The 18,054-nt window shown below is 41.4% G+C and overlaps 1 protein-coding gene across 1 annotated transcript in view; it reads left to right on the forward strand.

The window, feature by feature from the left end:
* Positions 1–18,054, forward strand: part of Piezo2 (piezo type mechanosensitive ion channel component 2) — a 343,119-nt gene that overhangs the window by 248,785 nt on the left and 76,280 nt on the right. The window contains 5 exon segments of the mRNA XM_048363082.1: positions 487–610; positions 1,976–2,262; positions 4,180–4,328; positions 7,117–7,290; positions 17,617–17,834. Coding sequence (XP_048219039.1) covers positions 487–610; positions 1,976–2,262; positions 4,180–4,328; positions 7,117–7,290; positions 17,617–17,834 — 952 coding nt within the window.

Here is an 18,054-nt window from a genome sequence, read left to right on the forward strand (position 1 = left end):
TTCCCCTGGCCCTTGGGGAAATGTTCATCTTCTTTCTGTGAAGGAAGATTAAGGGAAACAATTAAGGGTTCTGTGTTCTGGAATAAAAGTGTTCTTTGTATCTGTAGAGCTCCTCAGAATAAGAGAAGTGTTACACAGGAAACACGCCCCCCTTTCCCAATGGCAGTGACACCCCACTCAGGACACAATCAAGGTGACATCAGTAGCAAATCCAGCTGCTGATGGGGAGCTGGATTGTCTCGCTCATCTTCCTGGACAGTTGGCATGCACCACACACGCGTGTGCATCAGAGGTCAAAAACCAATTCCTCTCTGCTGGAATCCTGGCGATGGGGGGGGGGGGGCAGGCAATGATTTTACTTCAAATTAAAATTAAAAGGCTCCTATATAGTGCTCCCATCATCCTATACAGAAAACACTTTGTTTTGAGGGATGTCTTTGTACTGCGAATGGTGCTGAGTTCTCATTTTGCTCACTCTGATTTCAGATTCTTTTCACTATTACCTTTTGGCTACTGCTGCGACAGCACCTCACAGAGCAAAAGGCCCTTCAGGAAAAGGAGGCTCTTTTGTCTGAAGTCAAAATTGGAAGTGAGGAGCTTGAAGAGAAAGGTAAGTCCTCTGGGGAGTGTTGGAGCACAGATTTTTATGGTGAGCAGAATTACAGAGAGGCCCAAATGCACCTAAAAATCCCCGGGCTTTAGGTTGAATCAGAGTTGGTGGTGAACTTGAAGCCATAAATAACAATAGTAGAGAAGGTAGTTCTTTTTTAAGTTTTATAAAATTTGATGTTATGATAGAATCCGAGATTTTAGCATTGCATGGGACTCCAGAGGGAACTTTCAGAATTCCCCACATGACATAATTTCAGTGTGACTTGAAACTGAGGAACTGACTTAAGTATGTTTGATTAAAATCCTCTTCTGAAAACAAAAGAAAAGGAGGAAAGTAGGAAGGGAAAGAGGAAGTAAAGTTAGTTGATGTATATCTCTATGGTTTTAGTGATAAATAGGTAAATGGGAACAATTTGGTCCCCAACTCTGTGGGCATATCAATAAAGTTGTTGTTTATAGCATGGATTGGAAACTGTTTATAAGGTCAAAGGCATTCTGTTTGGAAAGGAGGGTATCGATGCTCTCAGAAGCTAGGCTAGTGACCTTAATGAGATATCCCTGAGAAAACCAAGACTTCTGAGATAGCTATATATTAAATCACACAGTAACAAAAATGTATTTAGGAGAGTCAAATCTTGCCTTGGTAAGATTGAATGTCTGTTCAGCAGATCAGTTAGCCAGTTAATTTGGGTAAAGAATGGCTCATTTGAGATAAAAAATCTAATCCTTCGTTTTCATACTTTTTACTCAGAATCTACTGTTTGTTTGAGTAAATTATTGAAATTTAGGTAGGTTTGTTAACAATGTCCAGAGTATTAACATATTTCAAAGCAAGATTAAGTGTCTTAATACCAGTGCATAAAAATACTTAAAGCAATTAAATTTTAATCATTCCTTAAACCTAATTTAAACTAAATGATAGCTGTATTTACAGTTTTAGATACTTACAAGCATACTTTAAAATTAAGATTAATTGGTTGATTGAATACAGTCAATACCACTTAGATTGTTTAGAACCATGAAAGAATGAGAATTTGAAATGGATAGCCCTATTTTCATATACATCATTACCTATTTATTTTTCTAGATTCTACATCTAGAAAACATCAGAAATTAAAGGGAAGTTCTATAAAGAGACTCGTATAAAATATTGCTGAAGTTATTTTCTTTTAAGCTACATTTCAGGAAGGCTATGAATTCAGCCTAAATGTTGCCTTGTTTCTTAGAATAATCCAAAATCATCTCAATTATATACTGACTCATAAAATACATGTTTTTGTGTCCGATGTATATTATACAGCTGAAGTGTGGTGTCTGGTCAGATAACTCACTGAATGTAATGGCACTGTTTTCTATTTAGAAGATGAAGAACTTCAAGATGTACAAGTGGAAGGAGAACCCAGAGAGAAGGAGGAAGATGAGGAAATAAAGGAAGAGAAGCAAGAGCAAAGGAGGGAAGAGGAAGAGGAGGAGGAAGAAGACGACCAGGACATCATGAAGGTGCTGGGCAATCTGGTGATAGCCATGTTCATCAAATATTGGATCTACGTCTGCGGGGGCATGTTCTTCTTCGTCAGCTTCGAGGGCAAAATAGTAATGTACAAAATCATCTACATGGTGCTCTTCCTCTTCTGCGTGGCCTTGTACCAGGTCTGTAAAGAGTGGTCTCCATTGGTCCCAGGAATCTCAATGAACTTTCTTGGCCGATATTGTTAAGGGGCTATAATTCTATGAACAGCTCATAGAAAATGATCAATAAAATCTAAGCATTATGTCTTCGGAATCCTGAAATGTGAGATGACAACTGTCAACATGGTCTCTAAACATGTAGATTCTTAGAAAATCAGATAAGTTTATTCATTTGTCAAAAAGTCTTGACTTCAAAAAGAAATCTGTATAGCTAGATTATATATATATATATATATATATATATATATATATTTTTTTTTTTTTTTTTTTTTTTTTTGGCCAGTCCTGGGCCTTGGACTCAGGGCCTGAGCACTGTCCCTGGCTTCTTCCCGCTCAAGGCTAGCACTCTGCCACTTGAGCCACAGCGCCGCTTCTGGCCGTTTTTCTGTATATGTGGTGCTGGGGAATCGAACCTAGGGCCTCGTGTATCCGAGGCAGGCACTCTTGCCACTAGGCTATGTCCCCAGCCCCCTAGATTATATTTTTTGAATATATAATACATTAAAAGCAATGCTAAAAACATCTTAAATAGTGGAGGATTCCCTATTTAGCTATTATTCCAAACCTTGACATCAGAAAAGTATTTATGCATATGTGTGTATGAGTATGGATATGTGTGTGTGCACATTTGTACCATGTACAATACATCAAGTGCTTAAGTATTTCCTTAACTAAAATTTGTAGAAGATTATATTAAAATGAATTGGCCTCTCCACACACTCACTTTTAACTTATTTAGAGGGAATCCAGTGAAAGAAAGAAGTGTAACAGTAAAATGTTCTTGCAGGCAGCCAACAAACCAAATAAAGCAATGGCAATAAACCGGAGTATCTTTCATGTAGACATAAAAGTTCTCAAAAATCAATAATGATCTTTAAGATTGTTTTAATGTGTGTGTGCAAGTACTCAGGCTTGTACTCAGGACCTAGGCTCTGTTCCTTTGCCTTTTTGCTGATGACTGATGCTCTGTCGCTTGAGCTACAGCTGTACTTCCAGCTTTTTGATGGCTAGTTGGAGATAAGAGTCTCATGGACTCTCCTGCCTGGGCTGGTTTTGAACTGTGACCCTTAGAGCTCAGCCTCTTGAGTATGATGTGAGACCACAGATGTGAGCCATTGACACTCAGATTTTGAATACTTTTTTTAATATATGCTAACCATTGTCTTATGACTCACCACAGCTTGGGATAAGGAGAAGCTCCTCTGTGATTGTTTCACAGTTTTATTAATGAAACCCCATATTGAATTTCAGAACTAATGCAGTTTCTTCTGAGCAGTGACAACCACAATAACATACCGTTCGCTGAGTGCCTCCTAGAGATGAGATCGCATGCTATGAACCTTCTAAGCTTCATCTTAGTGTCCTCTTACTATATTTGTGCTCATACTGGGGATTGAACTCAGGGCCTGGGAAATGTCCCTTAGCTTTATGGCCCAAGTAAGGTTGGCACTCAACCACTTGAGCAAAAGATCTTCTGGCTTTTTGATAGATATAGACAATTGGAGATAAGAGTCTCAGTGTCTTTCCTGCCTAGGCTGACTTCGAAGTATGATCCTCCGCTCAGTTTCCTGAGTCGTTAGGATTGCAGGCATGAGCCACCAGACCCTACTTTAGTGTTCTCCTAACAACTCTGCCGAGTATCTACTTATGGAGGAGAGAACTGAAGAGAAGTTTCTTAGCAACTGTTCCCAATCGCTAGTAGGATTGTACTTCAAACCGGATCCACCAACCTAAAGATGAAAACATTAAAGAACTTTTAAAAAATCAGACTATTTTCCAACATTTTTCTATAGGATCACTTGTTTTCGTTAAAGTAAATGCATTGTGAGTTTCCCAATACCATTTCTGTCTCCTTTGTCTTTTCATTGTGATTCCCAGGTGCACTATGAATGGTGGAGAAAAATCCTAAAATATTTTTGGATGTCAGTGGTGATCTACACGATGCTGGTGCTTATCTTTATATACACATATCAATTCGAAAACTTCCCGGGCCTGTGGCAGAACATGACCGGATTGAAAAAAGAGAAGTGAGTAATGTGGGTGCCCGGTGGGATGCGCAAAAGCCAAGCTAGTTGAATGGGCTGTGTGCATATTGATCACAACGCCTATACAGATTGTAGCAGAACAGCATGGTTTGCGGGCTTATCCATAATAGGGTAGCAGGACTTAGAACTCACTGTTCCTTGTGTTTTTCCTCTTAAAGCTTAAAATGTAGTAGCTACTCCATGACTATTGGCTGACAAATTAATTTTTTCAACCCCATTTCAAGCAAATGTTCATTTCTATTGTTGGTTTCATTGGAAGCATACCTGCTCAATAGTGCATCCAGCTTCCTTCCGCTCTCCATGTGCAACTCAGTTCTTCAGCTCAAAGTCCTGTAATTCATGTACTCAGCATCAAGCAAAGCCTTTTCTTTTTCATGCTTCCAGGCTTAGACTGAAAGTGAACTGAGAGCCATAGAGAAAGCCATTCGTGCAGGTACAGAGTCCACGACAGCATGCCCTGTGTGGTTAATGGATGCTGCTTTCTCCTTTTCTGATTTGCTCCTGTAAGCTTCTGAAATTAGTTGGGAAGTCTGGCTAGCACTGAGAGTTGGATGCTAAAGTATTAAGGGGAAAAGAATGAAAAAGAGCCAAGTAGTGGTGTCTTCTGCCTATAATCCTAGCTTTCCTTAAGGCTGAGACCTGAGGATCACCATTCAAAGCCAGCCTGGGCAAGAATGTCTGTGAGATTCTTATCTTCCACTAATCAGCAAAATAACAGAAGTAGAACTTTGGCCCCAGTAGTAGAGCACTGGCTTTGAGTAAAATAGGTAAAGGAGAGCACCCGAGTTCAAGCCCCAGTACTAGTGCTCACTGACAAAAAGAACAAAATGAAAAAGATGCCATGCAGCTAAATAAACACATCTGCCATGTTTATGTGAACATTTTATTGAATACTTACCCTGAGGCTATAGCAAGAAACAAGAAAATCTAAGTCTTATGAGGTCTACCACCAGCTTACTTAGGCAGGTTTATTTCAAATTGTGGTCAGTCTGTGACGGAAACTGCAGGCTGATGGAATGATGAGGGAAACTGTAAATTGCAATTCCAATTCTTTGCTGAGCCGGTGTCCTTTAAACTCTCCTTGAAGGATAAGAAACAGCTTGTCTTAGGAAAAGCTTGGGAGTTGCAGACTGGGGGGCAGAGAAGCACAGCAAGCTGCTTCAGGGCTGGGTTTTTAAAGGTAGAAGCAATGCATTCTACAGCAGGTGGTCACGTAGCACTAACGCAAGTCACAAATGGGTTAAGCAAGCCAAACCGTTTACAGAAGCAGAATTTCGCAGTCAGGCTGACTTAATGCCAACTTTATTTTAACAATTGTTACCATGTTTCCCTAATATCACTAGGCAAGCATGAGCGGGCTAAAACAATTCAGTACGCAGTCATAAGTGGACCAACCTGACGGTCAACATGGCGTTTCTGTAATTACTACTATGGTTATTTCTGTAATCTATTACTATGATCATTTTTACAATCCATTGCTATAGTTGCCACCTAGATCCAGAGAGGAGCAAGGGCTACATATATTTCTAAATGTTAAATTATGAGGAACTAGTCTCACGGGAAGGGGTGCAGCCCTCTACTAGCATGGAGTCACCAAAATGGAGTTACAGAAGCTAAGAGTAAACTCTGAGACAATAACATTTTACAAGCCCTATTGTTTCTAGGAGCTTGGGGGCGGGGGCTACACTTTTCCTTGGTTTTCACACTGTGACAAAACTGCATTTGGCCTGACACATGGGAAGAACTGAAGGAAGTTTTGCCATTGGGAGGAAAGGGAAGGAAGGGAGGAGAGTTTCATTTGGACATTTTCAAGGACTTAAAGATCCCCTGACTAGCTGAGAAAACTCGAGATGTGGCAAATAGAAATAAGACTACATCTCACACCACAGCTGTAGTCCTGGGAGGAATGATGGCAACTCTATGTGACTAAATCGGGGCAAAGACAGGTGACAGCACTGGGTGGTTTCAGAATGTTAAAACAAATACAGTTAGAAAGGGAAAGAAAGAATCATGGGTACTTCCCAACTTCTGATGATTGTATTATTTATTGATGCAGAGAAAAGCAGGCTAGGGATGGGAACACAAAGAATAGCTTTTCTAAGGAAAAGAGGGAGATCAAGAACGCTGCTTTGAAAACACTAAGTGTGAAATCACGGTGGAGCAGCTGGTTTTCATTAGAAGTTTGGGGATGAGAGTCACAGGAAAAGGCTGTGCTATAAATGGACATTTGAGTCTTTGGCTTAAGGATGGCAGATAAATCCATGGGATATAATGAGAACACCGGGGTGGGGTGTGGGGGGAGAAATACAAGGAGAGAAGTGACCCCAAAGTGAGTCCTGGAGATATTTCAGTGTTTAGAGATATAGAAAAAAAGAAAGAGAGGGGGAAGAAGGAAGGAGAAAAGGAGAAGGAGAGAGAGGGAGAGAGAGAGAGAGAGAGAGAGAGAGAGAGAGAGAGAGAGAGAGAGAGAGAGAGAGGAGGAGGAGGAGGAGGAGAACCTGGTAACAGAAAATACAACCAGGAATGTGTAGTAATACCTTGACCAGGGTTATTTCAAGGACTAGAGGACTAGATAGAAAAATGGCCACTGAATGTGGCAATACCAAGGTTGTTGATGTCCATGGTAAAAGCAGGTGAATTGGATTAGTGAAAATAAAAGCTAAATCAGACTTGTGGGAGAGAGGGATGGTAAAAATGGTAAGGCAGCTGGTGCTCAGGGTGCCTGCATTGGCCCAAGGAAATGTCTTGCTTTTTGTCTTGTGTTCGACAGGCTTGAGGATCTTGGTTTAAAGCAGTTTACTGTGGCTGAATTATTCACTCGCATATTCATCCCCACCTCCTTTCTGCTGGTGTGCATTTTACACCTTCACTATTTCCATGACCGCTTCCTTGAACTCACGGACCTCAAGGCCATCCCCAGCAAGGAGGACAGTGGTATCTACAGGTGAGGAAACGCTGAGCCCGTCCTTTGGAAGTCAGCCTTGACACTACCTCTGCTTGGCACGCTTTTGTGAATCCACTGTTCAGGTTCATGGAGGGGGGAAGGAAGAGAAAGAGGGGAGAGAGTACAGACTATTTGATGATACTTTCTGAAGTCGTTGGTAGTAAATTATAACTGGTTCCTCCAAACTGCTTTCTAATCATGTGAATAGACTCACAATACTTGTGATTATGATTCTAAAAATCATTGATGCATTGTGTGTGTGTGTGTGTGTGCGCGCGCACGTGCGGGCGCGCACATGTTGGTGTGCATCCTGGTACTGCAGCTTGAACTCAGGGCCTTAACTCCTTCTTGCTCAAGGCTGTCACTACCACTTGAGCCACACCTCCCCCTCAGTTCTGGTTAGTTAGAGGTAGGAGTCTCATGGACTTTCCTGCCCAGACTGGCTTGGAACCATGATCCTTAGATCCACCACTCAGCTTGGTGGTGCATATTTTGTGTGTAGGCTGGTTATATATTTTTAGGACATTCACAGCATCTGCATAATACAAGAGTGAGTTTTTCATTATGCTAACCACCTATAAAGAAATCACCAGAAGAATGTTCCAAAAGATAATTTTAAAAGTTTAGAAAGAGCAAGCCTTACCTAGCCCAAAGCAGAACAACTACAGTCTACTAGCAACCAGAAAGGTAATTAAGAAGAGGAAATAAAGACAGTGTCTTCTTTTAGTTGCTTACTGTGGTTTTTCTCTTCATCAATAAATATAAATTATTTAGAAGCAATAGACAGGAATATGCCTTCTCTGTGTTTATGGAAACTACAATGGATTGTCACAAATTCTTCTTTGCTATCACAAGAAAAATATAATCATTCTTCTGATTAAAGATGAGCAATTTTTTTCTGCCCCATACCTAGTCTATGTTGCAGTTCTTAGGAAAATACTTGCTTCATGCAACTAAGAGAACAAAAGGCTACTCTGAGAATAGTATAAAGGCACCGCTGGAACTTTAATTTTTTAACTTCAAAGAAAAAAATTGGCCGCATGAATACAACATGAAGTAGGATTTTATTATTCTCTTTTAGGAAATACTAAACGTTCAGTGTTCTGTTCCAGGAAGAACTGAAATTATAGGTAACTCTGAAATACTGCTATTTGATGATGAAAAATATTTTGTGATATTGCGGATTTGCTTTCTGTATTTGTTTTGTGTAATATCAAACTTAGTTTTCATTCTGAGTGTGCTCCAAGTGTCCAGCGACCAGCAGAATGGTGAGATGTTCATCAATGTGGTTCTTGCCCATGTATGGATGGGGCGGATGGATGGTCAGACTCCGTACAATGACTCCTATCTCTGTTAGTGATGATCAGACATTGAGAAATAGAAACGCTTTTTGAAGTGTATTCTTGCTGGTAAGGAAAACCACCTTACATTTGAGTTTATGAAGACTGGCTGTACAGGAAAAGTGAACCATCAAGTAGAAAAACTATTATTTGATCATTTTTAACGTTACTTTGATACCTATGGGAAAGCTTAACATGATACACAACTCTTACCATGCAGGTGTTTTATTTAACCAAACATCATCTTCAATAATTAAGAAACTATTTTAGGGGCTGGAGATGTGGCTCGAGTGGGAGAGGCCCCCACCCCGAAAGTTAGAAGCCCTCAGTTCGGACCTCAACATTGGCCAAAAATGTATTTTAATTAGCAAAACATATTTATCTGTTTTGAAAGATGTATAATCACTGATCGTTACTAATAAGATCTTTAAAAGACCTTTCTTCCTAAATCCTTTCTTTCTTTTCCACATGAATTTTCTTCTCTTTCAAAGTTCTTCCAGTATGCCGGGGCTTTTCATTGCTTTCATTCATTAAATAGAGATAGAGGCCATAATTTATCCAGAAATAGGAACAGCCTAGCTCAGATTTTTACCAGTCTAAAGATCCCACAAGTTTTGGACACAGTGGGCATAGAAGAGCTGACCTTGTTCCAGAATTGCCTTTCAGTCTGCCCTGCTCTGCTCTGCCAGGCCCTGTTGGGTTGTGCAGATTCTGGGGAAGGTACGGTGTCCCACATGAAAGTAAATGAGTCTGTTTCCTCCATATGGCACTTACCCTGTCACAGGACAAGGTAAGAGCATAGACCTGAAGAGCCTGAGGCAATTTGAGATTGTGATCTCCTCTGATGTCTGTGGAGATGTAGCCAGGATCACTCCTGAACAGTGAAATTGAGAGATGAGTTGACGTATATAAACCCAGCTATCTGAAAAGAATTTAAGCACATGTTATTCCTCTTTCAGATCTGTAGAAAACCAGAGACATTTTAAAAAATCAAACAAGATATGTTTTTGGATATGTTTTTGTTTTGCTGCACAAATTTAATGTAGAAGTCCTCAAAAACTAACTTTCAATATAAAATTTATATCCTACCTTCTAGTAACTCTTTCTTATTATAGTATTTTCCTAACCAATACTTTTTACATCACAGTATGTTTTAGTCTATGTCTTAATCAGTGGCTGAATTAGAATGAAGGTAATAAAGAAAAAGGCATTTTCTGAGTTGGGACTGCCTTGCTTTGCTTTTCCTGTGCTCACCTCCTTTTGGATGATCTACCAAAAATAAATAAATAAACCCACAAGTCTGAAATCAGGATTCAATGTAGTTATTAAATTGTCACACTACTGTTTCTGTCAATAGCCAGATGGTCTCCTCCTGTCTGATCACTGTGTATGTGTGTATATATGTTCATACATGTAGTATAAACACTTCTCTCTGTAAAGTTAGCATTATGAAAATGTTGTGTGTTGTACGTAAGAAGAAACTGTTACAATTCTAAGGCAATCTCAGGCATATGGTCTCACTTCTATATTGATAATAGCATATATATGCTTATCACAAAATATAAACTTGTCATAAGTTAATAATAACTTACTAGAATTCTTTATCAGTTATTCATGTTACAAAATATTATACAAAACAACCTCTTTCTTCAACTTCAGCTTTTGAAGATAGGAAAGAAAATATGTCCACTATAATTGCTTTGTAGAATTCTTTCTAATTCTAGAAAAGGAGCTAATAGTTATCTTTCATAAGATTGCATTAGAGCATTTAAACATTGCTAATGGCTAGCGGCATGTGTGAACTGGGAGATAGAAGAATAGGACACATGTTTTTCCTCACATATGAAAGTCAGATCTAAATTATAAATATCTATTTAAACATATAAAAGATCATATTTACACAAACACGTTAACTAAAGTATGGTGCATGCAAGGGGGTGCCTTTGGTGTAACTCCTTTGAATTCCTTTGGACTGTTAACTTAGAGTTTAGCCAAATGAATATAAAAAAATCTGGAACAACTGTTATCAAGGAGGTAAGGTCAGGGGAAGGGGAGAGACGGACAGAGAGAAGAGTGGGCAAATACAGTGATGATGTTTAAGGTACCTATGTGAAAATGGAACTGGATAAACTGGGACTAGGTGGGTTTGGGAGAGATGATTGGAAATGACGGAAGGGATGAGACTGACCAAGAGGCATTGTACTGACAAACTGACCGGATATACTTTTCTGTACAACCACTTAAGGATGATTATAAAAAAATAAAATTTGTAATAAATAATAACAATTACTAGAAAAGGTAGGTGAATGAATGTCTTCAGGATATTTGGGGGGGAAGGAAAAGAAAAGTGAGCCACATTGTCTTTGAGCGTTCTTCCTGCATGTGTCTCATTTCCTGTTTCTGTAGATTCTTGCTGCCTGTATTCTTTCCAAGCTGCCCAACCTGTGCAGCTGACGTGACCGGAAGCCTAAGGTAGCGCCTGCGTCGCTGTCTCTGCCTAACCGTCTCCTTTCTCTCTCCCTCCTGTCTCCCACTGCCTCCTTGTGCTTCCGTCTCGCCGCACAGCCACGCCAAAGTCAATGGCCGTGTGTATCTAATCATAAATAGGTGGGTACTTTGCTGTTTTCTTTCTTGCTTGAAAATGTGTCTTGGTATGTTCAACTCTGTCCCGCTTTATAAATGAAAACTGGGTTGTCAGGTAGTGGACAGTGGCTTCCAGGTATGCTCATGGATGTATTCTGCAAGCCCAGCCATTTGGTGTTACACCGAATGGTGCTGCCAGGTGGTTGTGGAGGTTGCTGAGGGTCTTCAGCTGGTGCTCAGCAGTTGCTCTCAGCCCTGACTTGCATCCCGCTGCTGCCATCGTCTTGTGGTAGAATCAGTTCACGGCTTCCCTGAGAGTCTGTCTCATTCCTGAATGTATGTCATTAAGAGCTCAGCTCAAGAACCACCTCCGCCACACACACGCTCCCATCGGTGCCAACATCTTGCTAAAGGCCATCTGCCCTTCCTCTGAATTCCCATGGCCATTCACTGCGCCTGTCCTGACACGCTACCTGCTCGGCTCGGCCCCCCTGCTAGAGGCATGAGCTCCTCGGGCCTGGACCGCCTTCGGCGTTCCCAAGTCCCTGACCCTCAGCCTTCCCCTCCGTTGATATTTGGTAGACATTTGTGACCGAGACAAAATACAGTCACTGCAATATGTGGTTTCCAAACATGAATATGTCCGCTGTGTCTCTAGTTGTGAGATCAGCCCAGGCTTGAAGAAGGGCATTTTTATGTCCGGTAGCTTCCATCCTATCTCTGCAGGCCATCGAATGTGCAAAGATGGCACTGGGATGTGGCCCTACTTTCAGATGAGATCTTCTAGGCTCTGTGTCCTCAAACTATTCTTACTTTGTTAATAAACACGTCAATGAAATTGTTCGCTCTCAAAATTCCATATCATTAGTAGTAAAATTAGTATTTAGTTAAGAGACACATGCATTTTACAAGAAGCTCAACAAACTAGCTGAAAGCTCTTGGTTTTCTGTTGCATTCGCATTTGGCTTAGGGTAAGTAGAGCTGTGGTTCAAATGGTAGAATGTCAGCCCTCAGTGAAAAAGCCAAGCAAGAGTGAGAGGCTCTGAGTTCAAGACCCAGTATCGCCACCAAAACAACCACAAAAATTCCTCTTCGACAAAAGCGTACAGCAGACAACCAAGTCTAGGACTCCTAGGAGGTGATGTGGATGCCCAGATGCAGTGCTGGGGGAGAGGGAAGGAAGCCCAGCTGGGGCTCAGCTGGGACCCAGGATTCTGGACAGTATGGGAGAGGAAGTCTGCCAGCCTGTGGCTTTTAGCTGCTAAATAGAGAAATACAATACAGATACCAGTCAGAAATCCTGAGCAACTGTGTCAACCCCACCTCTCCAAACAAAAGGAATGACCCTCTCTTTCTCTGCTTCCCTTAGAGCATTTAGTTGTGCTCAATTAAGACATGGCTGCCGTCAAGGATCAACATCAACCAAGAGTTAAAATCTTGTACTACTCAAACTTTACCATTATCTCCTTCTCAGTTAAATCTCTCCTTTATGGAGGAAAGTGAACATAAAAGAAGCCCGAGCACTGTCTCTGAGGATACACCAAACAAACAAAGGGCACCTCTTTTCATGGTGTGTGCTTCTGAAGTATGCTGTGTACAGTATGCCCAAATTCGACCTCTACTACCTTAGAATGAGAGGGGACTCCTTATGAAGTGAGCAGACACTCACAATTTATTTTTTTTACACTTATTGTTGTTTTATGAGGAGAAAAAATGTCCTTAGAAGGGCTAATTATAAATTAAAAGAAGAGTTCTACCTATAACTCAGCAATACAGGATGATTAATATTTACACAATATTTTACAAGGTGTGGAGTAAGAGAACTTTGAGTCACCCTGACAAAACCTTAATAATGTGAAAGGTGGGAGAAATCGAACTAATTTAATGATTGGTGTGAATTAGAATATTTTAACTTTCAGAAGCAAAAACTATTCCGTACACTCTTGCTTAGTAGATGTTTTTAGAGGAATCACTGATGTGTAAAACACAATATTAAATTCACAGATCAATTGCTTATATGTGAACACAAACTCCTAAAATTAATTATGGATTCTAGAAAACAATATATACTAAAACACTAGAACTATTCTACATTAAATATTACTAAGTTTATAAACTTGTGGAAGATATTTGACTGCAAATGTTATTGATATCATAAACTACAAATTTGTTTAATGAAAAGAATGAGAACAATTTACATTTCACGTATTCCAAATTCAAATAATTTAAAGTGAATGAGAGCCAAGCACTAGTGCCACACGCTTGTAATCCTAGCTACTCAGGAGGCTGAGATCTGAGGATATCAGTTCACAGCCAACCTGGGAAGAAAACTTCATGAGACCCATCTCCAACAAACCAGAAAAAAAGCCAGGTGTCTCAAAGAATAGAGTGCTAGCCTTGAATTAAAAAGGTAAGGGAGGGCTGGGGATATAGCCTAGTGGCAAGAGTGCCTGCCTCGGATAAACGAGGCCCTAGGTTCGATTCCCCAGCACCACATATACAGAAAACGGCCAGAAGCGGCGCTGTGGCTCAAGTGGAAGAGTGCTAGAGTGCTAGCCCAAAAACTGGTAAGGGACAGCACCAAGCCCTGTGTTCAAGCCCCAATACACACACACACACACACACACACACACACACACACACGTTGAATGGAATATAAACTAAGGAGGTTTTACAATGGTAACTTTTCCAAGTTGAGCAGTAAAATTTGTTTCTCCTGTTTCAAAAGATTGTGTCCCTAGAGCACAGAACCTCAAACTCAACGCTCAATGGGTCACAGTGGGTACCAAAACATCACTGCCTTGCTCAAAGGAGCGGGCTAGAGCAAGACCAGAATTCTGCCCACAGCACTAACTGGGAAGCAAATGATGTGGGTAAGAAGGGAGAAGTACACAGGTTAGACGTATAAGAAGGACTGGATGACCAAATGAACAGTTGGATGACATCTCTTAGAACTGGAAAGAAGATGAACATTTTACCTATGAAATGGGCAGTGAGAGGGTCAGAGCTCAGAGCCTACCCCATTACAAAGGCAAAGCCATGAAAGTATTTGTAAAGATAAAGAAAATGTAGAGAACAGAAAGGGAACTCCCGTGGAGATGGGCATATGGAATCATTTTATATGAGGGAGGAAAGGAGAGAGATTCTCTGAGAATATATCGGGCCCACCTGCATGTCTGTTTGGAATCCTACAATAAAAATCTTTCTTCCGAATGATAAATGATTTACACAAAATGATCAGTAAAGAATTGCAAGTATTCTAGGTTCCATAGCCTGACATTTTGAGCAGGTATTCATTCATCAGAGTGTGCTTTTCATCATTAATTTTGAGGAAAAAGAAGTGAAGATTTATTATGATTATTCGCTAAGGGGGAAGAAAGCAGAGTTCATTGTTTTCTGGAGCAGCTGCTCTGTGTAGCAAACTATATAGCCCATTCACCCTGTGTAGTGAACTAAAGCCCATTCACCCTCTGCATGTGTGTATGACATATCCGTAATGAATGGAGTCTCACCACCCAGTGAATCAGTGGTCAGAATCCACCCCCAGCAGTGTGAGCAAACCATGGAAAACACTGGAGGATAGATTCCCAGGAAGAAGTACCCAAATGTGTTTTGTAGTTTCTGTGAAAGAATGGGCCGAGGACAAAATTACACTAAGTCTAGCATCTTCTCTGGTGTCCATTGTTGAGTTGTCCCTTGTAAGAGTGTATTTCTAATTCTGCCTTTATATTAGAGGGTTATTAAAATTCAGTATTAGAAAACCTATCCTCAAAGATGGTTAAATGTAACTAAGTACTTACAGAAACTACCTTTGTTTTCCATACATCGGATGGAGTAGGCACAACTATTTCCAGCAAACAGACCGGCGTATGGAGACTTACAAGAGCAGGTTAAATAGCTTGCCATTTCACACACTAGGAAGTGATCTGACCTGGCTTCAACTTGTTGTTTTTGTTGTTGTTCCAGTACAGGGGCTTGAACTTAGAGGCTCATACTCTTCTTAGCTTTTTCATTCAAGGCTGGCACTCTCCCACTTGAGCCACAGTGTTACTTCTGGCTTTTTGATGGTTAATCAAACCAAGCAGCAGCAGCAGTAGTAGTAATCTCATAGACTTTTCTGACTTTGAACTGTGATCCTCCGACCTCAGGTTCATGAGTAGCTCAGATTAAAGATGTGTGTCCTTCTGACTCTAAAACCCTATGCTTTCAACATTCTTCTTTATTACCTCCATAAAAGTATGCTAAGATAGATGATAGATATTAAGAAAAAAAATCACCAATTATTTCATTATCATTCAATTATGCATTATCATTCAATCATGCATTTAAAACTTTTTCACCTCTACATGATTCAGACACTTCAATTCTATGAATGCCTCATGCAAAATACAACTCACCGAAGTTCTCAGTTAGCAAACCTCTGTGCTACAATGTAAGAGCCCCATACACATTTTCTCCCTTTTCTCTGTCACCCATTATGAACTTTCAAGGCTCAGTTGCTTGTTGGAGAAGGCCCTGGGAGCCACCTGCCCCATGTCCTCCTAGGATTGGGTCAGAGTTCACTGAGCCACATGCGGAGTGGAATTTCAGAACTCTTCCACCCTCCATTCTACCTGCCTCAGGGGCCTTGTCCAGGATTACAAGGTTCTAGAAAGAACTGCAGATCTTCTGAAAGGCTTGTTCCAGGTCTTCCTTTGATTCTTCCATTTAATGATTAACTTCATTCTCTCTGCCCAAGGCAGGGGACATTTTGCTCTCTGGCTCAGGTAGAACCTGAACTATAAACAGTCTCATGGCTAAGGATGTTTTTGCTTCACAAATAACAGTGATTATTAAAAAGTTGTCTTCTTGTCAGTATGAACTTGATACAGACATTAAAGTGCAGTCTGAGATGGTCACAAACTCTTGGTCCTAAGGACAGGGTCTTCTCACTTACATAGTACAACCTGGCACTGCTGAAGTGAAGAAATTGGTGGCTACAGCCACATCCAGTCACATCTAGGACATAGACAAAGCAGCCTGAAGCCACAGGGTTAAGAAAGAAATAAGCTGGGCTCTGGTGGCTCACACCTGTATTTCTAGCTACTTAGGAAGCTGAGATCTGAGGATCATGGTTCGGAGCCAGACTGGACAGAAACATTCACGTGACTCTCATTGACAATTAAGCACCAAAAAACCAGGAGTGGAGCTATGGCTCAAGTGGTAGAGTGCTAGCCCAGGGGCTACCACCCAGGCCCTGAGCTCAAGCTCCAGGATCAGCACACACACACACACACACACACACACACACACACACAGAAGCCAACATGGGAGAGAAGAACTGTACTTGTCATTTACATTATGAGAGAAACTGTAGGCTCAGCGCAGCTGTCTGAGCTCAATGAGAGCTACCCTCACTCGGGTGCAGGTTCCCTTCCCGTCTCCCACTGCTGCCACCAGTCCAGAGCGACCATGAGTGACACTCAGGCATGATTGACTCTACATTTGTGTCTTTTCTTTTTTGGTACTGGGGATTGAACCGAGAATATTGCACTTGCTAAGCAAGCGCTGTACCACTGGGCTACCTCCCAGCCCCTCAGGCACGATGAGATGCCAACGAATCCTGACTCCGGAGAGCATTTTGCTTCTGTTGCATATGTATGTGAAGCTGGTAGAGTGGGGTTAGCTGCTGCCGACATAGATTGAGAATACATAGTATTGAAGAATTTGAAAACACTTCCCAGTTCTTACAAGATGGTGTGTTGCGATCCTAAACAGCTCAGTAAACTTTGCCTCGGGAGCTTCCATGTTCGCCTCCTCCCAAGCCCCCAGTTGCCATAGAGTGGTCGCTGAGCCCAGGGTCAGAGCGAAAGCACGCTACTCGTACCATCCTGGAATGCACTTGGCACACAGGAATGCAATAGTGGGGGATGGGCAGCATGATGTATGACCTCTGACTCTCCTTATAATTCTTCTGTTCTCATCTCCTTTTTTTCCCCCTCTCTATTTCAATTACTTTGAGCAGCATCAAGAAAAAATTACCAATCCACCAAAATGAGTAAGTCCCCCCGTGAAGTCATGAAATGCTTGCTCTACATGTGCCATTTCATGCTTCTACATCCTAAACTCTGACCATTGTCCCCTCTGGGGGGAAAAATGTCAAGTTTAGGTGTCAATAGCTCTCATTCCTGATTAGTCACTGGAACTTGAATATGAAAAGCTACTAAAACCTGACTTGAGAGTTTGTTTTTCAAAAGAACTTGAAACAAACCAACAAGACGTGGCAAGATGCTAGCACCCCACCTCACCTTGCCAGGTCTTTGTACGTGCACTGATTCTCATTCCATTTATCCTCCTTTGACATGCCCCTTGCTCTTCTCTTGCCTGGCCCTCCTCTTCTGACTCAGCTCTTCTCTGCCCACAGATTGGCCCACCCTGAAGGGAGCCTCCCCGATCTGGCCATGCTGAATCTGACCTCTAGCCTGGAAAAGCCTGTAGTGCCGAGGCTGCTGGCGCCTGGGGAGGAGAAGCTAGAGGGAGGCTCAGCAAAGACTGACAAGGGTGAGCTTGAGAAAGACAGCGAGGTGTCGGAGGAGGAGGAAGACGATGAAGAAGAGTCAGAGGAGGAGGAAGAAACATCAGGTAATATCCCACTCCTAGCAGTTGTTCTAACTGAATGAATGAATCAGCCACCTGCCCCACAAGGTCTGTGTGTGACTCCAAGAGATAAAAGTGGCTGTTCATCTGGACTTGGGTTGCTGCATTCTTGGTTGGATTTGGTTGCTATAATATTCTTGTTTCAACTGCTCCAATTAATCCTCTTCCAATCTGACTGAGAAAAGAGCAGGAGGCTGCTTCCTGA

This window comes from Perognathus longimembris, chromosome 15 (assembly GCF_023159225.1).
Source record: "Perognathus longimembris pacificus isolate PPM17 chromosome 15, ASM2315922v1, whole genome shotgun sequence".
Taxonomy (NCBI): Eukaryota; Metazoa; Chordata; class Mammalia; order Rodentia; family Heteromyidae; genus Perognathus; species Perognathus longimembris.